At 38.4% G+C, this 27105-nt stretch overlaps 1 protein-coding gene across 1 annotated transcript in view; it reads right to left on the bottom strand.

The window, feature by feature from the left end:
• LOC134796789 (uncharacterized) overlaps positions 1–27105 on the bottom strand; it is a 285519-nt gene that overhangs the window by 103025 nt on the left and 155389 nt on the right. Inside the window, exons 4-6 of the mRNA XM_063769010.1 lie at positions 26425–26636; positions 24825–26210; positions 17299–17387 (exon numbers count right to left, since the gene is read on the bottom strand). Of these exons, the coding sequence (XP_063625080.1) occupies positions 17299–17387; positions 24825–26210; positions 26425–26636 (1687 nt within the window). The remainder of the gene's footprint in view (positions 1–17298; positions 17388–24824; positions 26211–26424; positions 26637–27105) is intronic.

Raw genomic sequence — 27105 nt, 5'->3', positions numbered from 1 at the left:
CCTATTTAAAGGGACACATTTTGGGATTAGATTTCTCTACGTAGGTAAGGTATACCACTTGCCGCGTTGGTTTTATGACATTGTCGTAAGAAACGAAACGTGAAGTTCATGCCTCTTTGAGGATAGTTTATTTTAGAGGTTCATCACTTGAGTTGGCGGTCGCAACCGGAACCTGAGTTGTCCAGAGGGCGTTTGAGGGCTGGGTGCTGGAGGGCACAGTCCTATTCGTAACTGCAATTCATGGGGGTTTCGGACCGGGCGATGAGGCTAGTTGTGTGTTGGAACCAAGCTGTTGTAAAGCCAAGGTGTTGGCACTGTTATTTGGAAGTTGGTGTTGACTTGTAGGCATTGGTTGATGTATGTGAAAAGAAAGTATTAATGACTAATTATGTGTGTATGCCAAAGAAAAAAAAAACGTGTCAATGATTATGTGCAGATAGACACATTTTTAGTTTTTCGCTCGACACTCAATACTGTGCGCGCGTGTGTTAGAATATTGTTATTCTATGTACAAATTGTATTACGTATAAAAATGACCTGTTTCTCTCTGACGTCCAATGTTGATAATATATTACACTATTTAAACACTTAACACAACATTACGTGAATTTTACAGAATTTGCTATTTATGTGGGTAGGTACGATACGAAACCACCGTTGACAAGAGAAACAGTAAGTCTGTTAACTTACAACTTAAATTTGTAAACTACTTTGAAGTAATTATATTTTGAATTAATATTACTGATTAATAATTATGTATAACGGAGTTTATTGAAAATATATTCTAATAGTTTTATTCTGCATGATTCGATAAATGGACGAGGTACATGAGAAACTACTTCTGTGACGTCACTTATCGAATGACAAGTGGCATGATCAACCAGTTGCCAGGTAGAAATGGGTATAAAAGGGACCGACCGATCCATTATTGATCATTCTGATTCTGATTCTGATTCTGCATTCTGCCTTGCCCTGCAGCACTGAGTTAATCATCGCCAAAGGAATATTGAAAGTTAAGTAAATACTATGTTGGTAATTATTGTAATAATTATGTACCTACTTGATTAATTAGATGGATTAATTAATTAATTATTAATTAAATAATCTCTTACTAAATTATAAACTAATAGTGTTTGTATATATTAGTTGTTGATGATAAGGTGAATAAATTGTATTATTCAATTTAATAAAACAGTTTTATTTTCAATTACATCTGTTTATTATTTTATTTATCTTGCTTAAAACTTAAATAGTATCCAGTTATTGATTTAGCAGTTTTACATAATTATAAATCATGATAAATAGATAACTTCCTGACAAGTTTTACCTTGAAAGTATTATTGGCTATTATTTTTGAGTTTTTAATATTAAAAATTATTCATTTATCTAACATCAGAAGTGGGATTGTATCCAGCTACACTTTACATATATACTTGTATAATTTCAGACGAATTTGGAAGCAGTGGATCCTTCTGAAAGCGGTTACGGAAGCTGTCTCCGGTGCTCGCAGAAGAGACAAAGACATCGCTTTGCCCACCTTTAACCCCGCTACAAGCGACAGTGGAGCAGAGTCCTGGTGTACCACGAAGCTATGGTCAAGTAGAAAGATGTGTAGCAACTGTAATTAATATTTTTAACACAATGTGCAATGATTCGTCAGATTGGCCGAACGATATTTACATAACATAATGTTACTCTATATTCGAATAGTGATCATGCAAAGGTTATACGTATAATTAATATTTATTGGTCAAACTCACTTAAGTGATTGATTAAAGTTATTCATTGATTGATTACCTAGCATGATTATTGGATTTGTAGCGATGAAGTTGAACACTTTCGCTGGTCGGCCTTTCATTTGGTGTTTTTCTGTCTCACTAGCAGCGAGTGAATGTGATTGACATGTCTAGATGATTGGCAAAGTGTTGAGTTAGTTAAAGCACTCCGCTGGTCGGCCATTTGTTTGGTGTTTGTTCATTTCATTAGCAGCGGGTGAATGGGACAAACATGTCTAGATATCTGGCAAGTGGTCAAAGTTAATATTATTTTAATCAATCACTACCCTATGATTATGCTATGGTGTTTTTTTATTATTATTAATATTATTGATTAATTGTGTAGGTACTTCGAGAACGAAGTACATGTCAGTATGGCCGTGTTAGAATATTGTTATTCTATGTACAAATTGTATTACGTATAAAAATGACCTGTTTCTCTCTGACGTCCAATGTTGATAATATATTACACTATTTAAACACTTAACACAACATTACGTGAATTTTACAGAATTTGCTATTTATGTGGGTAGGTACGATACGAAACCACCGTTGACAAGAGAAACAGTAAGTCTGTTAACTTACAACTTAAATTTGTAAACTACTTTGAAGTAATTATATTTTGAATTAATATTACTGATTAATAATTATGTATAACGGAGTTTATTGAAAATATATTCTAATAGTTTTATTCTGCATGATTCGATAAATGGACGAGGTACATGAGAAACTACTTCTGTGACGTCACTTATCGAATGACAAGTGGCATGATCAACCAGTTGCCAGGTAGAAATGGGTATAAAAGGGACCGACCGATCCATTATTGATCATTCTGATTCTGATTCTGATTCTGCATTCTGCCTTGCCCTGCAGCACTGAGTTAATCATCGCCAAAGGAATATTGAAAGTTAAGTAAATACTATGTTGGTAATTATTGTAATAATTATGTACCTACTTGATTAATTAGATGGATTAATTAATTAATTATTAATTAAATAATCTCTTACTAAATTATAAACTAATAGTGTTTGTATATATTAGTTGTTGATGATAAGGTGAATAAATTGTATTATTCAATTTAATAAAACAGTTTTATTTTCAATTACATCTGTTTATTATTTTATTTATCTTGCTTAAAACTTAAATAGTATCCAGTTATTGATTTAGCAGTTTTACATAATTATAAATCATGATAAATAGATAACTTCCTGACAAGTTTTACCTTGAAAGTTATTATCGACTATCAATTTTGAGTTTTAAATATATTTAATATTTTTAAAAATTATTCTTTTATCTAACACGTGCGTCCATTAGGGACAAAACACACGCAACGTGATTTAAAACAAATTTTAAAATTCCTCATATTATGGTTAAAATTATTGTTCCCCTTAAATGTGAAGGCAAATGACAGAACGGTTTTGGCATGCTATTTTAGTATTTTTCGGTAGAAGGCAGCAAAAATGAGACTTGAAAAAAAAGGGAAAATAACGCTTTGTCTATTACACTTATTATCCAAAATTATTAAAGTATGTTACTACGTACGCTATTACGCACGTTATGGAACTAGTACAAAAAGTTGTTCGTACTCCTTACAGTAATTATAATGTTCCTTATGATCTTTTACGAAACTAGTTGTCGATGTTTAGCGAATAGAGTCGAACGCATTTATTTTCTGTTTGATCGATAAAGGAGTTAGCAAAATTTGAGTACCTGCAGCGGTTTGATTTAGAATAGAAATTCTGCCACTAATACCTGTTACGCTAGATCGTTCGTTGTAAAACGAGTTGTGAACTTCTTTATTAATTTCATGCATGTTCAACCTTTTTGAACCTCTTTGAGAGCTATTTGGTTTTTGAAGTATTGTGTCAGTCAGCAAAAGACAAGTCGTGTCAGTGTGTAAATATCACATAATGATCAAGTTTTCTTGCCTTTTTCTTAATAAAAAATATGAAAGCGATAAAAAAAATACAATTTGGTTTTCGTAGAAAGTATAATACTGGACTTACCTGATAATATATCAAGTTTTGAAAATTTCTCAAGCTGTCTTGTAAATGTGTTGTCCGTACAGAAGGAATAAAATAGAGAAGTCGGTTTAAACTGAACTGAACGCAATTTTGGTACGTGTTTAAACTATTTAATATGAGAATCTAATAAGTAAACTGTCGTAGTCCTATTCCGAAACTTAAAATTACGTGTCGATTAATTACAATATGCTTCTATTTGTTTATGGAATTAATGATTGTGTTTAGGAATACACAAATAATTAATGGTGCCAACATTTAATCAAAATATTCAGGGTATGGTAGAAAGCTGGTTTGAAATCAATTGACCTGGCTCAATCTTTTTATACTTAGGCGGGTGATCGAACGAGCGAGCGAAGCGAAGTGAAGTTCTTACATTCAACTTGGAACACACGGCTGGCTAGGGGCACGTCCCGGCATTTCGATGTTTTAAGCTGAGCTATCAGAGGATAGTTTGATACACAATAACTTAAGTAAATTTGTTCTAATTTAAATGAAATTGGGTAAACGTGTAGTTGAGGGCATTGTATTTTAGTCATTAAATTATGAGCAGGCTCGATCAAGGTGTTATTGAGTTAGAAGAGCTTAAAAGGCTAGAAAGCTATTTGTGAGGGGTCTTGCTTTTCTGGTCATCTTATTTGCAAGAAAGTATGGTCGAGTTTGGTATCAAATGAAAGTGCTCGGCTTTTATAATATTGTTTTTAAGTTTACCATTTTTAAATAATTAACAAGATAAAAATAAACATAATATAGGTATTTGACATTTGACAAGAAAGATAACGGCTTACCACAGATACAGTTTATTTTAATCTCTATGGTGTTGTGATGGGCTCCGCAGACCTTGCAATAAATCACATGCGGTTTTCGATCCTTTGCCGACTAAGTAGTAGGTTCATTAAATTGATCTAACTTTTTGGCGAACCGCGAGTTCTCAGTTCGGGGCGGGGGGAGTTTAAATCAAACTTACTAAACATTTTAACCATGAGATAACGGAGATGATACGCGCGTCTTGGGTGAGAGGCCATTGTGTGCGTGCAGCCAAGTATCTTTCAAACGGATAAACTAATTTCATCGCTGTTTTCTGTGATCCTAGCTAACATTTTGAAGTAATGATTAAAATGGCAAATAGATCTGGATCAAGGTATCAATGAAATCAAATAAGAAAATCTATTAGTGGGAAGACTAAACTTTTAGGGAATACTAAACGTTTAAGTAAAGAATATGTGCGCAGATAATGTTCATAAAATCAGTTAAATATGGAAAACCATTTATTTTCGAGAACTCAATACAAGATGTGTTTCAACTGAGGGGAATCTCTGTGGTGAGGTTCATTTAAAAGCTAGTTTGTATTGTATCTTTATGGTGATATTATTTTCACGCTGTTTGGATTATGGTGATATTATTTTCACGCTGTTGCATTTTAAGTCTCTTAATGAATTGTTCGAAATGTATCTCTACCCCATTTCCGTTGAAATATGGCCTGATTGAATATCGTGATCAGTAGGATGCTGAAATTGTTCATTCACAACAATGATCTATGTGCGTGTTATTGAAAGAGTTGAGTTGAGTTGCCTGTCAGTATCCAAAAGTTATGGAGGAACTTACTTTGGTCAGGTAGGCCGAGCAATGAGCTTAGATACCTCAGATTGTTGTATTCTGTCCGCAGATGTATGCAGTGATGCATACAATGTCAGGATGCCGTGGTGGTGCAGACGATCTGCGCTCTACAGTCTCTTTTGGGAGAAGAAGATCTCATCTTCGCTCTAGTCTACCAGTGAAAATCATAAAGGGGGATGGATAACGTACGGAGGGACCCGTACAATGTCAGGTTGGCCGTGTCGGAGAATGGCTGAAATGTGCCATCTATCGCCTTCAAGAGGCGTTTTGTCATGCAAACCTTGACAAATAGAGCAAACTAGGGTGTTACGTACACTTGAGTGGCGTTCGACGCAGTTCCGCCAAGACGTCATAGAGTGCGCTCTTAAAACAATTGAAGTCCAGAACAATTGAAGTTATGCTGTCAATCAATCTTCACAAGGAGCACGATGAGAACGAACGGGGGAAGATGACGTCTGTGGCGGATCCTGGGTCTAATCCACTGGTTTGCTTAAGATAAGAAACGTAACGCGTGCTGTGATTTGTAATGAGTCTTGTGCAGTAAAGATTGTGAGTTGAACATCGTATTTCATTGAAGGCCCTCGTCATCCACGATTGAAGGTTCTGATGTGCTGCCGATAGTATGACACGCCCACAATTCCCGACATATATATAAAATTGAAAAACCAGAACGGGATAAAAACGAGGGAAGAAGCGAGATGGCGCCTTACAAATTTCTAAAAAAGTTTGTGACACGTTTCTGAAATACGACGCACGTATGATAAGGAAAAACTGTTCCAATCTATTGTCTAAATATGGGAATAGAACTAGAGCATCAAAACTATCGTTTTCGATGCGTATTTAATTTACTATAAGCAAAAGAAATTTTCATAACAATCTTTATTTTACGACGATCGGCCATTTCTCGGCAACTCTCGGTTGGTTTCGTGCCGTTGTTGCTACAGAATAGACCAAATTATAAGTTAAAGTAACCTAAACTAGTGGCTCTGTGAGCTGTAGACCTCGCGAGCTGAGCTTAAAACTGAGTAAATGTATGGCTTCGTTGTTTAGAAGAATTTAGAGAATCTAATTTGACAATTAAAACCTTAACTATCGAACCTGCTTACAAAATTCGGGAATTGGTTTAGAAATGCGACCAGTAGAGTAGAACAGATGGACATACGAAACAATTTTTGGCTAACAGGCCAATTCAAACGTACACTGATATCAGAATGACGTCTAACTGATGTCATTTAGTTATCGTGCATTTCGCTGGTTCTTGTCCGTACATGTATTGGCGCAAGCGAGACGCACGATGACTACTAAATAACATGATAAAAATATCATTCCGATGTCAGTGTACGGTCGGTGCCCCAACTTAAGTATCCACGTCGCCATACTAATTGTATAGAAAAGTGGATAGAGTTAGACCAAGAAAAGTGTGCAGAGTCGCAATAGAAGGAGTTTCATGCTTTTAATTTTAGTAGAGTATGAATTTAAATATCTAACTAATCTAAATTCTAATGAGAATAGATTGTATAGGGGACGTGCATGAACTATAGGGGGCAGCACAGGAGCCGTCAGATCTTTGGCGCGAAGCGTAGATGTGTAGTTTATGATTCCGATGTAGCCCACAAGATGGCAGAACCTACTATGCACAAGAAAACGTACCTACGAGAACGGTTGATGGTAGCACTTGCTTTGGCAATGTACATGTGCACATATGTTTCCGATTCAGGCCACAAGATGGCAGGCCCTCCAACGCGCACGGTCCCATAGGGGGCGTGCGTGAACTATAGGGGGCGGCATAGGAGCCGTCAGATTTTTGGCGTGAGGCGTAAATGTGACGTTTATGCTTCCGATGTAGCCCACAAGATGACAGAACCTATACTATGCATAAGGAAACGTACCTACAAGAACGGTAGATGGTAGAACTTGCTTTGGCAATGTATACATGTTTCCGATTCAGACCACAAGATGGCAGACCCTCCAACGCGCACGGTCCCTATAGTAGAGGGTTATTGTTAGGGCATGCTCCCGGGAATTCCCGGTTCTCAAATTCCCGGGAATTCCCGGGAATTTCATTGTGTCGAAAGAACCGGTACTGAAGACCCGGTACCGGTACTTCCCGGTTCTCATCAATATGCGTATTTATTCCCATTTTAATACTAGTACTTTAGCTCGGGACATTAAATCACATTTAATAATGTTGCTATGAAACGGGGGACCCAAATAACCCGACAAATTAACCTGGTAAAGTAGGTATTCCAATCGATATTACGTTTTGGCTCGAGTAAGTAGGATATTAGGTATATTCGAATATTCATCTTTCTTTCTAGGAAGTTGGTTTTATATGAAAAAAATCCGTGGTCGGGTCATAGTGCTGAGTGCATCGACTACGGGGCCTCCCGTGTAACTCGTAATGCCATGCCCATCAGCCGGAGGTAAACCAGCGATTCGCAGGGCTGGTGGCTCTAGCCTATAGCCAAGGTTTTGCGATGAAAGCGCGTGCAATAATATTGACTTGTAGTGATTAGGTATTGGGAATTTCCAAAGGGGCGTAGCGGAAGATTTACAAAAATGTGAGCGAGCATAGGCAAAGTGTGCAGGTTGGTTTCGTAAAATAGGTTGGAACGCTAGATTTTTTGGTAAAATAAGTACGCATGTAATAATTTATATGAAAATAAGTCATTCATAAAGATTGTACACTAACACAAACAATTTCTTAAGTATAATCTTAATATGCCTTGAGAACCGGGAAGAACCGGGAATCCCGGTTCCAGCCATGCCCAGAACCGGGAAATCAAATTCTTGGTACCGGAACCGGTACTGCATGCCCTAGTTATTGTCGTACTAAATTTTGTAGTCACTGTAAATCAGTGCTGTAAATTTACTGCCATCTTTCGATACAGGATTAAAATGAATAAAAAATATCAATAAATGTATATAATTATGTATGGATAAGTGTTTTTTTTTATTTTTAGAACGCCATATGATTTTGACCCATATGTTCTTATACTCATATGAGTAAAAATTGTTAAATATAAAATGGTGTCGCCATCTAGACGAGCATAGAGGCCAAAGGTATGGCGCCGTATATTCAAGAATCAAATTTTATTTAAAGCGCAAAAAGCCATCATCTCTTGCAAAAATTAAACGAATACGCTTAACCCGCGTATTCGTTTAATTTTGTGATAAATAAAAAATACGATTTTTTTCATTTTTTCAAAATAAAATAATAAAATAAAAAACAACAATTGATACGAAATTTAAGTATAAAAAAATACAAAAAGTTGTGTAGCAGCATACAATTACTGGGGATGGAACCAGGGACCTCCCGATGCAAACAAAAAAAGCGAACGTTTGCAAAATGCGCCATGATAGTTCTTACTAAAGCTGACGAAATTTAGCTACTCATTCTCAAGTAAAAACGAAATATCTAAATACCGCCAAAACAAGCGATACAAATTTTCTGAATTTTTGGACATTTAATCTATAAACATATATCAAAAAGAAAAAACTCTTATGATATCGATACGATTATTTGTTTAAGCGCTAGGTATCACAACTCCGCCATTTTTAAAAATTTCCAAAAACCGGATTGACAAAAATTTTTTATTTAGTCATAGAATCTGGTCACAAAATTTCATGAGAATCGGTTAAGAATTGCGACCTGTAGAGGAGAACATCCGGAAATACAAAACTAAATATCTAAATACCGCCTAAACCAGCGATACACCCCGAAATAAATCGATAGAGGTGTATTATTCAGAATGTGAGAGGACTTCGGACAAAGTTGCAAGAATTCAATGCAGGACTGGTGTCGTCAAATGCCGATTTATTTGCAATAACTGAAACAGGATGCAATGAGTCTATTAACGATGCCGAAATAATACCGCCTGGCCCCTGTTTCACCAACGTGACAGGTGCGGCGAATTGTAAAATCACTGTTGCTGACGTCACAGGCATCCATGGGTACGGTTACCGCTTACCATCGGGCGGGCCGTATTCCTGTTTGCCACCATCATTGTATTATTAAAAAAAACTTTATTATATCGGATAAAAACAGATATTTCTCCTGCGAGGTTTCTGACAATTGTCACAAGAAACACTACAATTGTCACGAAATTCCGACATATAACTCATTACCTGTCAAGAATTACCTACAATTCTTCTAAATCTTTGACAATTGTCAGAAACCTCGCAAGAGAAATATCTGTTTTTATCCGATATAATAAAGTTTTTTTTAATAATACAATGATGGTGGCAAACAGGAATACGGCCCGCCCGATGGTAAGCGGTAACCGTAGCCCATGGATGCCTGTGACGTCAGCAACAGTGATTTTACAATTCGTCGCACCTGTCACCGATGTGAAATTGGGGCCTGGTTATAAAATTCTACGATGCGATCGAGCGGACGGACGCAAACAAGGCGGAGTATTTCTCGTGGCCACACCGCGTATGGAACTACGGGCTGTGCAGTTACCGGGTGACGTCATCGTGAGCGATAAGGTGTTCGAACTAGTTTGTGCAAATGTGTGTAAGCATAATAGGGTATTATTTCTGTGTTGCGTTGTTTACATCCCACCGAATAGTAAGGAAACTGATTACATGATACTATTTAGAATTATTGAACAATTATGTCTCGCACATAGTCGTGTAGTGGTTATCGGAGATTTTAATTTGTATTCTTGTGCTACTTCTGTTACCGACTATTTTGAATATTTTCAGACATATTGTGGATTCATTCAGAGAAATGAAATATTAAATTGTAATAATCGTCAACTCGATTTAGTATTAACTTCGTTGGGGGAAGCCGTTATAGTGCGCGCTGCGTCAGAGGAACTGGTCCCGGTTGACTTGTACCATCCGCCACTAGAGGTGTTAGTTTCGTTGGGGGGTACCGCGGTGCGCGGGGGCGGGGAAGAGGCCGATAAGGATACCGATACAGATAGTCAGCACTGTCATCAAAAGTGGAATTTGGCTAAGGCCGACTATCCACGATTATACGCAGCATTAGCGTCTATAGACTGGACACCGATTTATAGATTAAATAATGCAGAAGAAAGTTTACAGTATTTTTATTCAAACGTAAATGCCGTTATTACCGACTGTGTACCTAAAAAACTAGTAAACGTATTGCATCGAGGTACACCTATCCCGAATGGTATAACGCCGAAATAATTCAAGAAATAAAGTATAAAGCTTCTCTTCATAAAAAATATAAAGCTACCGGTTCCCGAGATAATTACCTAAAGTTCGCGGAAAGTAGGGCACGGGTTAAAACTATGATTCAATCAGCCTATTCACAGTATCAGGACCGTGTTCAAACACATTTAAAAGAGGACCCTAAAGCTTTTTGGAACTATGTTAAATCAAAAACTAAACATGGCAATACTCAAAAGCTGTCTAAGGATGGGGTAGTTATCGGTGGAAAAAGGGGTGCAAGTGAGTTCGCAAAGTTCTTTCAAAGCGTGTATAGTGACACTCCGGCTAAACTTAACGTAACCGCAGCGGTGACGGAGGCGGAATGCACGTTCAACTCGGCGCGCATACACGTTGAAAAGTTACATCTGGCTGATGTTATGCGTGCACTTGCAAACCTTAAACCGAAGCGGTCGGCCGGACCTGACGGCATCCCCGCGTTTATATTTAGAGATTGTCGTTATGTGTTAGGCGAACCGCTACTGCACGTTTACAATATATGCTTAGAGAAGGAAACTTTTCCAGACTTGTGGAAAACAACCCGTGTAGTTCCAGTTCCGAAAGGAGGGGGAAGTATAGGGGTTTAGGGATACAGGCCGGTCGCAGTCTTGTCTACCCCCGCTAAAGCATTTGAATCCGCGTTGCATAATATTATTTATAACCAATTGCGGGGTCAGCTGTCCGATGCGCAGCACGGTTTTCGGCCGGGTTGTAGTACAACTAGCAACTTGCTTAGTTACGTGGCCCAAATTATACCGGAAGTGGATAGTGGGGGGCAGGTTGACGCCGCTTATTTTGATTTTCGTAAAGCGTTTGATGTCATTGATAATGATATGCTGCTAAGAAAATTAGCTGGCGTCGGCTTTACCCCTCATTTACTCAATTTTTTTGCGAGTTACATGAGTGATAGACGACAGTATGTTGAGTACGCGGGATTCAGGTCTGAGTCTTATACTGTGAGATCTGGCGTAAGTCAAGGAAGTAACCTTGGTCCGTTGGAATTTATCGTAATGGTCAATGACTTGCCTCAGGTTATCAAAAATTCGGCTTGCCTGCTTTTTGCGGATGATCTAAAGATATATTTACCTATTAAAAATATTTCGGATTGTGCTAAATTACAGAGTGACATAGATAGTGTAGTTTCATGGAGTAAAGCTAATAAGTTGTATTTTAATACGTCCAAATGCGTGACTATTACTTTCACTCGAGCGCGAGGCCCCATTGTACTTGACTACCAAATTGACTCGGAGATTTTAAATAGAGTGACAGAAGTTAAAGATTTGGGAGTTAAATTTACTGCTGATCTGAGGTTTAGGGATCATATCGTCAATATCTGTAAGAAAGCCTATAGAATGTTGGGTTTTGTGCTTCGGCGGTCCCATGGTTTTACAAATATTGGCGCTATTATCGCCTTATACAATGCATTAGTCCGCAGTAGGCTTGAGTGCAACGCAGTGATCTGGGCACCCCATGAAGCGAAATATAACTTAATGGTGGAGCGTATCCAGAACAAGTTTATTCGTTTTTTGTACTGGCGGAAATACGGTGTATACCCTTTCTACGCCTTAATGTATCCGACTTTATTTGTGCTTGGCATGGTAGGGTACAACGAGCTGCGGGTGCGCAGGGAACTATGCCTGGTAACATATATTTTTAAGCTACTCAGGGGCAAATTGTACAATAGTCAGGTATTGAGTTACGTGTGTGTCTATGTACCCGATAGGTATGTGTGGCGCCGGTGTCGGCCGCGACTGCTGGCCGAGCCGCGCGGGCGCACCAACCTGCTAGGGCTGGCGCCACTGACGCGCACTGTGCGGATCCTCAATAGAATAGCGGAAAATATTGACATATTCTCATGTTCTTTGAATGAATTCACAATAGCAGCATTGTATATATTATGTTATAGACGAAATGACATACTTTAGATATTTTTATTAATAGTTACACTATTGTCTTAGGTTTACCTGTAAAAATAGTTGTAAGTGTGGAAATAAATAAAAAAAAAAAAAAAAAAAAATTTTTTCTGCATTTTTTGCTATTAACTCTGTAAACATGTCCCAAAAAGAAAAAACTCTTATGATATCGATACGACTATTTGTTTAGGCGACAGGTATCACGACTCCGCCATTTTAAAAAAAATCCAAAAACCGGATTGACAAATTTTTTTTATTTAGTCATAGAATCTGGTCACAAAATTTCATGAGAATCAGTTAAGAATTGCGACCTGTAGAGGAGAACATCCGGACATACGAAAGCAAATTGCTCGAGTCAAAACGTAGACCTTCGCTACGCTTCGGTCAATTATGTTTGTCATGTTGGTATACATACAGTTATTTCGGCGTTTTTTTACACGAAGTAAAATAAAAAGTGTTGTCAACCTCAACCTTAGTCTTTAGGGCCCATACGAGCGACTTATGTCATATATGACTTGTCAATCAAATTAATATTATCATATTATTAATAATTTGTATTTTGTTGTTTTAAATTTCTTTTCGAGTTATATTATTCAGATATACTTTCACGGCTTCGGCAAACAGTGTTATTCGTCCGGGGAACGGGATGAGATGGGCCAAAAATACAAAGTTGATGGTAAGTTATGTAGGTAGATAAAATGCATGTTCAGATATTTTGGAGCGACCTGATGAAAATAAGCAAATGTACAGTCAGCAGTCAGCCAAATATCGTGATATAATTTGTTGCCATAGAAATAAAGATGTGATCCGTTATAGTGGCGAAATATTGAGAGACCAAAGCGGCTAAATTCAGTGGTGGCTCGGACACTTAGAGAGAATGGGAGAGGATCGTGCCGTGAAGAGAGCGTACTTGGGACAACAAGTACGCCCGAGTGGACGTCCCAGGTACCGCTGAAACGACGTTTGCTCAAGACCTGCTCATGAAACCTCGGCCATGGCGACTGGCGAGAGCCATCGCAAGACCGAGAAATATGGCGTGATCTGGTGTCGGGGGCCAGGACTCACTTTGGGTCGTTGCGTCACCGTAACCGAAGTAAGTAATGTTAATATCCAGAAAGGGAAATGGGGACTAGACTACCTACGTTTGTATGAAGAAGCGATTTAAGGGCGGTGGTCGTCCATATTCGTCTTAAGGCGGAAATTAATCGAATGAACGTTTTTGCAACCAGGCTTATAAAATCAAACAATAATTTTATCTTGAAACAAGTTTTAACCAAACACCTACGTAGATGAAAAAATACAATCTTGCCTTTTATCAAATCACATAATTTTTTGAGAAATTTGTGAATTAAGTTATCTAAATAAGGGCTACAAATAAGAAATCCCTATCACAGTTAATAACTTTTAAACCATGGCAGGGTCGAACACAAAGTAATGTCGGTATTTAACTAAACATAAGCAAACTCTTTATTTCATTTACGCGAGCGGAGCTGCGGGCCTGCAACTATATATAAATTTTACCACAGAATTATAATATCATTGTTACCGAGTTATTTTAACAATGAAAGTTAACTAAAACTTTAGAAGCTCGTTTAGTTTATGTTCACGAGTCATTGAATGAAATGAGTTTATAATGTTATACAATCATAAAGTTTCGTGTTATTGTACCCTACTATCGCCACTATCGGCCTGATTCGAACTTAACATACGTCAAAAATTTGGTTAAGATACGACATGGATCGGATATGTCAGTGTCAAAAGAGACAAAAACACGTGACCAAAGTTACAGTGACAAAAACGTCACTTTTGACACTGACATATCCGGTCCATATCGTAGGTATCTTTAGCAGCTTTTTGAGTTCGAAGCAGGCCATGTAACTAAGTACATACAAACAGTACTCGTACTTAACAAGTAAGTTTGATTTGCAAATAATATTTTTCATTCACGTTTAATGACGGCTCCAGTTTAATTGCGATCTTTCGGCTTTTGTACAAAACAATTGAAATACGCGAATGAAGTATGTAGTTGAATGGTAAAGTAATTTAAATAATCAAATTGTCTAAGAATTCTAAACAATAAGGGAGATAAAAGAAATGGCGGAAAGCTAAATACATATAACAATTGTAGTAGTAGTAGTATTAAAACACTTTATTGTATAAAAATTAAAACAAAACATGAAAAATAACATTCGTCAATACCTAGTGCAAAGGCGAACTTATCCCTTTAAGGGATCTCTTCCAGTTAACCTTTGAGCAATTGAGGGAGAATCGGAGACGGTAGACATCCGAACTGTACCAATGGCACAAAAAAAGAAAGAAAAAAAACGAAAAGTTATTAATTGTTAGTCTGTTCGGAAAGAGAAGATTCGTGGAATGTGTGTATGGGGCGCCATACATTCCAAGAATCTTCTCTTTCGGCACAGACTCTATGTAAATTATTGTTCATGTTCAATATGAATCCGTTGTCATTCATTGGAATAATTTCTAGGTACAAGTAAGTACAAGTCTCATACAACCTTTGTCTATAACCAAAGTTATACTTAATTTAAAATATGTATCTATTTTTATTAAATTGATCCAATCACGATGTATTGTCGTTAAGAGAATATGGAAGACCGCTTCTTCATACAAACGTAGTTCCCAATTTCCTTCCTGGAAATTGACACCGTGGAAAATATTATTACTCGTTTATTGTATATTTTTGTCCCTTCGTTTGCCTTTTAGCGATTTTTTTTTAATATTAGAAGAGTTAGGAGTGAAAAACTAATTCCATACTTTTTAAAAGCTCCTTATTAAATTTTAAAAAGGAAAAAATCTAATAAGGAAAATAAATCTGCTGTAGTTAATAAAGTGTAATTGCGTCTAAAATGTTAATATTCAGAAAGAAAAATGGGGAATAATTTTATATGGAGAAGCTGTCACTTAATTGCCCCCCCTCCCCCCGCTTTAAGGCTTTGCAAGGCCTTTTCGCTACATACTAGGAATACTATGCCATTGTCTACGTCGTAGCGCTACGAGTGAAGCTTAGCAGTGAATGAGTTAATAAGGAGCCCGATTCAATGTTAATATTTTTTATTTCTTGTTCTGAAACTGTTATGGATTCAATCTGTCAGATCAACAATGGCATTAGTGAATAGAATCAGGCGTTACTTTGCGGAAATCCATACTAATTAAAACCAAAATATTATTTTGCTAATCCGCGAAAAGATAACGTGCTAGTCAATCAGTGCTAACCCGTTATACTTACTTGCGTATTTTTACATGCAATTAATATTCCCACCCTCCCACCGCAAAAATAAATACGCAAATAAATATAACAAACCACCACCAAAAGAATAAACCTCGACACGTGTTTCGCCTCTCTACGAGGCATCCTCAGGAGTTGTTGACGGTCTGACGCCCGGCAACGGAATGACCTGTCTAGAATGGTCGGCCATATTTATACCTTGACCACTCCCCCTACCGTGCAAGTGTGAGTGAGATGGAAAAATTCGTAATAACGGCGATGACGCAACATTCAATTGTTCGTTAAGAATCATGCCCCTATTGTTGTACCTAATTATTTCCAGTTGTTCCAGAACACCCAAACGCAATCCCTTTTCGCAAACATGTAAAATATCAAAAGAATGATTCTCAGATAAAGTGTGACCTGTATCTAATAAGTGCTTTGCAAAATTGGACTTCTCTGGATGGTTATGTCTATATGACGCAACATGCTCTTTATACCTAGTAGTGAAACTACGGCCCGTTTGCCCCACATACACTTTATTGCAATCGTCACAGGTAAGCTTATAAACTCCAGACTTTTTCCCATTCTCGATCTTATCTTTGCCATTGCAAAGCTTTGAGTGCAAAGTATTATTTGTCTTAAAATTTTGAAGTCTAACGACATTCCTGTGGCCTTTAAGACAAATAATACTTTGCACTCAAAGCTTTGCAATGGCAAAGATAAGATCGAGAATGGGAAAAAGTCTGGAGTTTATAAGCTTACCTGTGACGATTGCAATAAAGTGTATGTGGGGCAAACGGGCCGTAGTTTCACTACTAGGTATAAAGAGCATGTTGCGTCATATAGACATAACCATCCAGAGAAGTCCAATTTTGCAAAGCACTTATTAGATACAGGTCACACTTTATCTGAGAATCATTCTTTTGATATTTTACATGTTTGCGAAAAGGGATTGCGTTTGGGTGTTCTGGAACAACTGGAAATAATTAGGTACAACAATAGGGGCATGATTCTTAACGAACAATTGAATGTTGCGTCATCGCCGTTATTACGAATTTTTCCATCTCACTCACACTTGCACGGTAGGGGGAGTGGTCAAGGTATAAATATGGCCGACCATTCTAGACAGGTCATTCCGTTGCCGGGCGTCAGACCGTCAACAACTCCTGAGGATGCCTCGTAGAGAGGCGAAACACGTGTCGAGGTTTATTCTTTTGGTGGTGGTTTGTTATATTTATTTGCGTATTTATTTTTGCGGTGGGAGGGTGGGAATATTAATTGCATGTAAAAATACGCAAGTAAGTATAACGGGTTAGCACTGATTGACTAGCACGTTATCTTTTCGCGGATTAGCAAAATAATATTTTGGTTTTAACAATGGCATTTCTGGTCCAGAAACATTTTTTATGGAAATAGCCTATTGACGTACAGTCGCCATTAGAGACCATTATACGTACATGAATTGATTACAAACTACTTAAAAACATAAAGATTATCATGACTTGCTATTGTGATGAGTCGAATAGCCCCCCAGATTAGTAACGAAGACAGACACTAACCTGATTGGGTCCAGTCAGGTTCAGCCCACAGGAGTTGCAGCGGAGACATTCCTCGTGGTAATGGTTGTTGTCGTACAACGGGGATGGTTCTGGAAAATGTAACTTGTGTCAATAAAGTAAGCAAGAAGTTAACTTATTGCATAACATGCAATGCTGTAAAGTGTGACTTCAATTAATAACGCACGTAATGCATAAGTTGCCATTAGTGTCTTCCTACACACACTAAGCGCCAATTGCACCATTCCACTAACCAGGGTTTAAACAGTTACACCTTTAACCTAGCGTCAAATTTTACTGGTAACCAATGTAACCATGGTAAAGTCTGTTCGGAAAGAGAAGAGTCGTGGAATGTATTGGGGCCCATTCATTCCACGACTCTTCTCTTTCCGCACAGACTCTAACTCTAGGTTTAACTGGTTGCAGATGAAGTGCATAATTGTTTACCATCGTATTTTCTCGGAAACGTTCGTACCTATTTGTCATGCTACTTCAGTCAACCTCAGTACTTATTTTACAGATACTGACTGAAATAGCATAACATGTTCGTGCGTTAGTGAATGGTGCAAGTGGCCCTAAAGCAGCTAAGTAAATTTTAGTACCTACACCATCTGTTTAAACTGGTAGCTATGTAACTTTTAAACCGAATTCTTGAGTAGGTATAAAATACGATATATAATATTGCTTTTTTTACATGAATTGCATTTCCTCCAAAAGATCTGAGGAGTGAAATGAAAAAGTTTCTGTAGTTTTAGTTACTTAAGTATGAATTATAATGGACTGAGGAACTAAATTGACGAAGATCATTGATGATCATCGAAGAATTAGACCACGAGTACGTTTCCACTATTTCGAGAAGCAATTTAAATTATATCAATATACGTCATCCAACAGATAATAAAATGGCAACTTCCACAATAAAAGTCAATAAACGGAAAGCTATCTGCATTGCCTCAAAAAATATTGACATTTAGTACGACGGTCACGTAAAATCAACTATGTGCGATATTGAGCACAGCAAACAAAATTTGGTGTCGTTTCGTACACGTTTATTACCATAAAAGAGATAAATATGACTGGAATATAAAGAAGTGTCGGAATAATGGCGGTTATACTCGATGTTTTTTATTCCTCTTTCAGCCCTGTCTTTCTTAGCACGCTTAGTTGTTCGGATAAAGCCTTGAAGGCCTAATCGAACTTTACAATGAAATCAATTTATAAGTTTCGGAACAAAGCGGCATTCGAGCTTTACATTTAATCTTAATTTAATCTACACTGGCTGCGTAACATACGCATAAATATTATAAATACCCGGCTAAATAAGATCTTATTGATAAACTTCGATTTATTTTTAGGCGTACACGGTTCTATCCTTGTTTCAGTGAAGCGAATAACATCACGTAATTATTTACTTACAGCAGTTTTAAAATTAAGTTTTTATAGTTTCAGGACTAATTTTAGACATATTAATCTCATAGCAAATGAAAAACGGCAAACCATTATTAAACGTAAAAAATCTATTGTACGAATTCAGCAATCGTACATCGAAGTAATTTAATTAAAACACTGAAATTTGATTTTATCTCGGCAGTCGTTTGTCTCTTCAGAATCCAATTATGTTCGTAGTGAAACCCAAATGTGCTGGCAGAAATTAAATTTTCAGCGGCAAGGATTTAGTAAGTGCAATCGTGAACCGTCTAAGATCCTTTACTGATCCTGTAAAGTAAAGGGTTGAAACCAGATCTAGCAAATTAACGTTTCACAGACAACGCAGCCATTTGAATTAAAACACAATTAATAAATATTGCATTAAAGCAACCATACAAATAATTATGGTAGTTCACTTTCCTTTTTTCAACGAAAAATAAGTAACAACATGAAGTTAACCTCAAACGAGCGTACGTCGATGATTGAATACGATATGTAACATCGTAGGTACCTATTTTTTCACTGCTTACTTTGTCTCACAAAGTTTTTGAAAAAAATATCTATAAGTCTTTTTTTAAATGTATAGAATGTTATGCCTTTTCGCCGTCACATCAATGAAACAAAAAAGTTTTTCTTATTGTATGCCGCACGAGGTCACCTCGTATCTTTTGGGTCTCCACCTACGATGATGATTGTTAATTAGAATTGCATAGTTCGCTTGGGTGGATACAAAATATGAGCAAACGTATGTTTCCTTTCTTGTTGGTATAATAACCTTTACCTATATTAACGTTTATTAAGTTGATGTTCCGTACAAAAATGCCATACTGTAATCTTTCTGTAAGTGGTATGCTTAAATTTGAAAGTTTAAAGCAATGTACTATGTCAAGGAGTCACATTTTTCGTTTGCAAATAAAATCTGGAGGCGTATTCTAGCGCTTAAATTTAAAGATATTGAAGAATGGAAGTATACAAAAGGGAAGCCATCAGCCATCACGTATATATGACCATTTCATGAGTGCAAAAGAGGCAGACTACAAATGAAAAACGTAACGACTTTTGAGCTTCATAGTGTCCGTTAACGGCTAAAATGTACCAAAACGTAAGGTCTAGCGCATTGGAAATTACAAATTGCTGTATTTGGGAGATACGGTGGGTTTTATCAAATTATATCAAATTAAAAAAATATATATTTTACTTCGGAGATCTGTGGTAATAACAGGTTAAGAAGTTGATCTAGATTTGTTATGGATATGATCTTCTTCTTATCCCACGTCATGTGGGGTCGGCACAACATGTTTTTCTCTTCCTTTCTCCTCTGTCTTTCGTGTCCTCAGCACTCACTCCTTTCTTTCTCATATCCTCTTTCACACAATCCATCCATCGTTTTTTGGGTCTACCATACGCTCTCCGTCCATCAACATTCATCCCTAACATTCTTTTGCCTATATGGCATTCATCCCTCCTCATTACATGCCCATACCACGCTAACCTAGTACTCCTCATTGTCTCCGTTACTGGAGCTACTTTCAAACTTCCTCTTATATGTACTCATTCTTAATACGATCCTTTCTCGTCACTCCACACACCCATCTCAGCATTCTCATTTCCGCTGCGTGCACTCTTCTTTCATCCGCTACTTTCGTCGCCCAGCATTCTGATCCATACATTACAACAGGTCTCAGTCAGTGTCAAACGTGAGGTTTTTAACTTGTTAATACAATCAGAATACTCCTCCCGGACTCAGCTGAAAGGGAAAGCTGGCTCGTCGCCAAGTCGTCGAGTTTGCCTCGGTCTTGATTCTGAACACTTGCGAAATTTTAAATCCAACTTATAGAATATAAGGTACCTGCTAGTGCTCGACATGCTAATGCCCAATAAAGGGCACCTTGCTGTCACCTCCATTGACAATGACTTAAGGGGCCCACTGATTAACAGTCCGCCGGACGGTATCGGCCTGTCAGTTAGAACTAAATTTTGAGAGTTCCGAACAACTGACAGGCCGATACCGTCCGGCGGACTGTTAATCAGTGGGTCCCTTTAAGTTTCAAGATGACGTGTACTGAGACCGCGTCGAGCACCAGTACGTTTACCTTACATCCTTTCGTAACATGTGCCCAGGCACTTCAGTATTCGGGCCGAGCCGGCCTGGCACTGTGTTCCATTATTGATGAAGGGTGTTTAGCAGATTTCGCGCCCCAGGCCCTCGGATAAAACGTTATTTAACTTATACAAACAACGCCGCAATAAATTGAAATGTTCATTGTATTTATTTCTTAAATATGATAAATGGTTGTGACTTTGAGGTTGAAGTTTGAAACTTGAAGAATTGTTGCTTAAGACAATATTGACAAAATTCTTGAAGCTTTACAAATGATATAGAACTTTTATCGCTGTTTCAAAACTGTATCTACCTATCTGTAGGCTTATTAGGTACAATTAATAACGTGAGCGAATTCAACTTGTTTCTAATTTGGGAACCGATACTTGAGGTTCTTTATTTACAATTTTACCTCAAGTTAACTCTTTAATTATATAGACTTATCGAGTTATCGCAATAAAACACTTAATTTGATAACGATAATAAAACGGTTTTTATTGAAATAATAAATGTGCGATAGAAAAGGCCGTATCTAATTAATGCGGTCGTTGAAGAGGCCATAAAAAACAATCTTCTTCTTTTTATAGTCGAAGAATTATTATCCGCGGTATAATAATAGTACAAGCCAAGTAAAATTTCATGAAAACAGTTGCTTGTTTTACTACCACTAGTTACAAATATTGTACCTCTGCGTACAAGGCATTTACCCGATTACAGCATTATTATAACTTTGGCAAACGTAAAAAAAAGGAGTTTTTAGCTACGGCAATCAAAAGATTGCGGTTCGAATATTGGTAAGATTGGTTCCGGTATTAAATGAAACATTCTACTATTCAAAATGCTCAGTATTTGTCGATAATAGACCGAAGAAGATGACGATGGCACTGATGGTGATGACTTAAGTTTAGGACTTTTGTTGTTTACTTAAGTTACCGTCATTCATGGAGGTCTGACTTGTATATGTAACTTGAGTTCACGATCCGAATTTAACCTTGCCACGTTGCATGAAAAACAGCTGTATCATAAAAGCAACATCGAAATTCACGTGCTCATTATATAAATTCCCGTTATTTGCTATCGCCCTCTGACTATCTGGTACAGACTTGAGTGGTTTACGGCGGCCTTATTACCGAGGTTACTAATAAAGTATGTATGCTTATTGACATGGGTTAGTAGTCGTAAACTGTGTTACAATAAAATACAGAATGGGCGGTGAATATGCGGAGGCGGTGATAAATAACTTCCCCACTGAACAAATACACAAAAAGCGAGGTTTTAGCCTTCAGAAAATGTTACGTTAACAATAAGCATTGCCATGTTGGCCCTGCTGAAAATTTTGGGCGAATAACCGTAATTTAGGAAAATATTTTTCGTGAAAACTCAAGAATTTTACATTTGTTTTTAGTGCTGAATATTGTTTTTATTTTTATTCTAGAACGAAGGCATATAAAAATGTACCTTAAATCATTGACAAGAGATACATAAGCTCTTGCGTAAAGTATCTTTATAAAACATTAGAAACCGCCTACCTACTATGAAAAACTGATTTCTTAACAACTGTAACTATACCTAATTGACAAACTGTTTACGAGTAAGAATTATCGTTTAGCAACAATTATGAAACAAAATTAATGAAAACAAAAAAAGGTTTTAAGTGTAGGTATGTTTACTTATTTTTTGACTATGCTTTGTGAGGTTATCTATATCGCTACGAGTAAATACGTATTAGGTATGTTCAAGCACTTACCATGTTATCTTCTCCTTGTGTTGATGTAAACACGCTTTATTTTATACAACTTTTTTTAAATCTACTACGTTATCCTACCCTAAACGGTTACTATTTTCACGACACCTAAACTACGATAAAATAAGATTAACATTTAGATTTTGGTGTTTTATTTTCAGCAATAGCAGGCCACTTAATCTTCGTTATTAGTGCCCTCAAGGCGTTTTAGTTCACTTGTCAAATGTCACTCGATTACTAGTTAAATACAAGGCCAAAAAAAAACACGTCACGGACACTTTCTAGTGATTACTTAAGTCATAACAAAATACAATTCTTCATACAAACAAAATTTCACAAAATACTATTATCTAAACGCACGGATTTATGTAACGGAACTGTGAGATTCGTTGTGGCCGATGCGATAGGTTAATGTTTTTATTTCGTTTTCATTTTAAAGCTGCTGTCAGTGTATTGTTAGTTAAGTGAGGTTATTCGTTGTGTACGGCGCGTCGGGCGGGCTCTAGTAACCATGGCTGGCAACAGATGACAGGGCGCGGGCGGGCGGCGGGCCTGCGCCGGGCGATCACGCTCATCTCATCCCGCTGTTTGACCAGGCGTCCACGAGAGCCTTCAACCGCGTCAGCTGCCACTCGCCGGCGGCGCCACTGTGCCTGTCTAACACTACTCTCTCGCACCTGAATATCTTTTGTCGGTAAAGCAGTCTTTCTAGAGAGGGACGGAATACATGCGAGTAAATCGATTGGCTGATGAAAAGGGGCGGGGGCAGAGCACGTGGCTTCTAGTAACGCGCTCTACACTGTCAGAGTTTATTGTTGTTGCGTTCAGTGAGTCATTCGCGCTTTTATATTAAATGTATAACTTTAATCAAGTTGAATGCGGTTACATGTATTGGCAATAACTTACGAAATAGGCTTTAGTAAGTTTCTCTTTTAGTGGGAAATTGCTACTTACATTGTTCAATTTTTCATTGTTGAAAACAAAAGTTAATTAAAGAAGAAAGATAAATTGACCATTTTTTTGGTTAGAAGTGTTTCTGTTTCTAATTATATCATATCAAAACATATTCTTAATGAAGGAAATCAGAAATGTAAACATTTTGATGTTTTGAATCACAATACCGATTATCAAAGTAAGATTCGAGTTTCCTATAACCATTTTGGGACACATTTATGTAAAAAAAATTATAAAACACAAAAACCAAATTTACTTTAAACCATAAAATGTATAAGATTAATAGATAACCCATAACCAACCACTAGTGGCTCTGTTGGCTTTAGACCTCCTGAGCATTCATTAAAACTGAATAAATGTAGGTAGATATGATTCCGTCATTTTGAAGAATTTCCAGTCAAATTGAACCTGCTCACAAAATTTCACGAGAATCGGTTGAGAATTGGGACCTGTAGAGAACATCCGGACATATGCAAGCATTTTTGCCCAAGCTGAAAGGGAGAACTTCGCTAACGCTCGGTCAGTAACAGGGAAACAATGTTAAATGCATACCTACTCGTCCCGTACAGTACAACTGTATTTATTATTATTATTTAGAGCCACATATCGTACTTAATTAATATACTGTTGTCAACTATTAAAACCCCCTACGCTACGAGTATATGCAAACAAAATCCCTTTGAAGCCAGCTGACTCTTCAAATTGCTGGATCGATTTCTATGAAACATAGCTAAGATTCGTATCAATGGTTAAGGACGGATTATCCAATTTGTAGGAAAAAGAGTTTCGGTGAATGTCCATTAAAAAGTTACATCGCGTGACAATAGATGGAATCACGTTATTAAGTCAATAAAAGTGATTAACTTAATTAAGTCAAGTTTCGTTGAGGGCTGTTTCGTGTTTTTGTACTTGATTGTGGTTTTGTCGTTTTGGTGAAGTATAAACAGCGTAGCAAAATTAAAAGGCGCGCAGTTTGTCGAATTCAGCATTTTAAGATTAAGATGACGTGAAAATGAAGCTTTTATTAAGTTGCCGAAGTTTTACTACTTAATAAACTGTACTAAAAACAGCATAGACTTTGTAATGCAAAACTTGAGCTAAGTGCAACTCTTATTACACTGCCTTGAATTTACATAAGCCACCAGATGGTTAACTTAAGATTTGTTATGAGATCAGTTAACAATATAGTTCAGAGCATTATTGATGACAGCAACACTCCTAACTGTATGATGTACAGTTAACAGTGTGCGCGTACTAGGTACGTTAGTGCAGCTAAAATTTAAAAACATATTTTGGACTCACCTGTCTGTGTGCTTGAATCGAAGAATGTGCTCGTGGTCTCGACGGTCATGGTGCCTATGGTGCCGTCGAGGATTTGCGTGGAGGAGTCCCTGCGGCCGCGCGCGCGCATGCACGCGTCGTCACTCTGTGAACTCTGGCGCCGGAAGTTCCGGCACCTGATCATTTCCTCCGTAGTGGACTGTCTTCGGAACCCTCGCGCTATCAATATCTCCTCAGTAGTAGATTGACGACGGATCATAGTTCGCTCTGGGGGACGCGCACCCGGGCTAGGGTCTCGACTCGAACAAGAACTCGACTCAGGACTCCGAGCGCGGCCGCCTCTAGCGCACGAAGCCTGTCTTCGCAACCGGCTGCGTCTTCTTGCTGCCGATGGACTTAGCTCCACATTTCCAGCTCGATCTGGACTCAACTGAGATCGATCTCTTCGTGGTCGCACCGCTGAATCGGGGCTTAAGGAATCTCTCCTTACACGGTTTTCGTCATCGGGACCTAAAGATGGCCCTGAATCTCGACGGCGCGTTCCAGGTGGTCCATTTGGGTCATCAAACGCAGTTGCCTGCCGCTGTAGCCTACCCAGTCTCCGTTCTGGACTCGCAGCAGCTCGAGAGTCCCTCCTAGCTCGACCACACTGCGTTGTAGAATCTCGTCGACCACCAAGACTAGGCGGAGTTCTTCCGCTTGGGGATACTGCAGTAGCTTGAGTGGTTTGGCAAGTTTGACCCGCCTGAGCTGCGTTACTGGGTATCGTAGGAGACGTTGGAGATGGTGTAACGGCTGATGTGATTATGGTTGGCATTGTCATTGGCTGACATTCCCCATCGGAACGGCTCGGTTCATGTACAGTTACCACTGTCACGGAAGGCATATGTGTCGATGGACCGGGATCTGATGAAGCATCGACAAATGACGGTGGCGCCGGTGTTGGAGGGGATAAGCGTCTCTTTCTATGTGTCGCGACTATCCTTGGAGGAGGAGCTGCGACGGAATCTCTCCGGTGGCGGTGTCCGTCGACTGAGTCGCGACGTTCTTTGTCGTCACCCGACCCGCGTCTCTTGACGCGCCTTTCCCGGCTTGGCGCAATGGTGGTTGAATCTCTACGATCCCAAGCGTTTGGAAAGTCTGTACGGAAGTCTTGGGGCGCGGCTTTCGAGTCACGGCGTTTGGATGCCATGGATTTGATGCCTGAGTCGGCGGAAGAGTCGCGTCGGCGGCGGGGCGGAGGCTCGTGCTGGCGTGCCCAAGGCAAAGAGCGGGCGAGGTCTGCCAAGGTTTCCCGCCGAGACAGGGGGGCCCTTTGACGGCGGGGGGCGTTGCTGCCACCACCACCCCACTCCCGCAGAATATCTGTTAGCTGCGCTAGTGACGATCGTCGTCGGCGAGGACCAGCTAAACAGAAAATATTTTTTTTTTCTTACTATAATAAATTAGCTTTAAGAAAAGGGATTTTTATTTAAATCTTTAACTTCAGTTGTTTTTTAAACCATGCAAACCAATTTTGATTGTTCATCACGATATTTCTGTATAATGTCGCCGATAATGACAGCATGCAATCGTAGTTGGTACTTATATACTCGTATATAGGCAAAGGGTCCTTACTTACTTTGTGTCTGGTTGGAGACGTCGGGCTCGGGCGGCGACAGGCACGACACCTGCGCCGCCGAGTCGCGCCGGCTGCCCAACCGCTGCCGGAGCGTGTTCTCCTCGAGCGTGGACCGCGTCAGCTCGTCCCAGCCGTTCCCTCCCGCCCACACCAGCCCCACTTGGTGCGACAGTATCGGCAGATTGCAAACGAAGCATATTGCCGTCATGGTCCTGGAAAAATAAAAAAAGTTACGATCCGTTTTTGTTTTGTTACTCGGTACTGTACAAACAGCAACACTCTTAACTGTACATCGGTGAGCCTTATTACAAAAGGCATAAGGTTCACGATGTACAGTTAACAGTGTGGGCGATGGTACTAACGCTTTGTTATTGCGAAAATGCGTATCAGGATACATGTCGGTATCTGCTCGGAGTTCGGTGTACAATATGAATAAGCGCGAAGCCACATTATATCGCGCTCTTGTGTTCGCATCGCTGAGCTGATAGATAACTGAATGGCTGTACGATATTAGATAAGTAATAAACACACCCTGCGGTTAACAATATTCGTGGTATTCACTTAAGTATTGTATAACTACGAATATAATATAAAAGTAGGAACGCTTCTATATAAACTACTTTTATATATCGTTATATGAACTGTAGCTGTTTATTATTATTGATTTTGAATATTACATAC

Source organism: Cydia splendana, chromosome 14 (genome assembly GCF_910591565.1).
Source record: "Cydia splendana chromosome 14, ilCydSple1.2, whole genome shotgun sequence".
In the NCBI taxonomy this organism is placed as follows: Eukaryota; Metazoa; Arthropoda; class Insecta; order Lepidoptera; family Tortricidae; genus Cydia; species Cydia splendana.
Note: the sequence above shows the minus strand (reverse complement) of the source record. Positions and strands in the feature narration are given on the sequence as shown.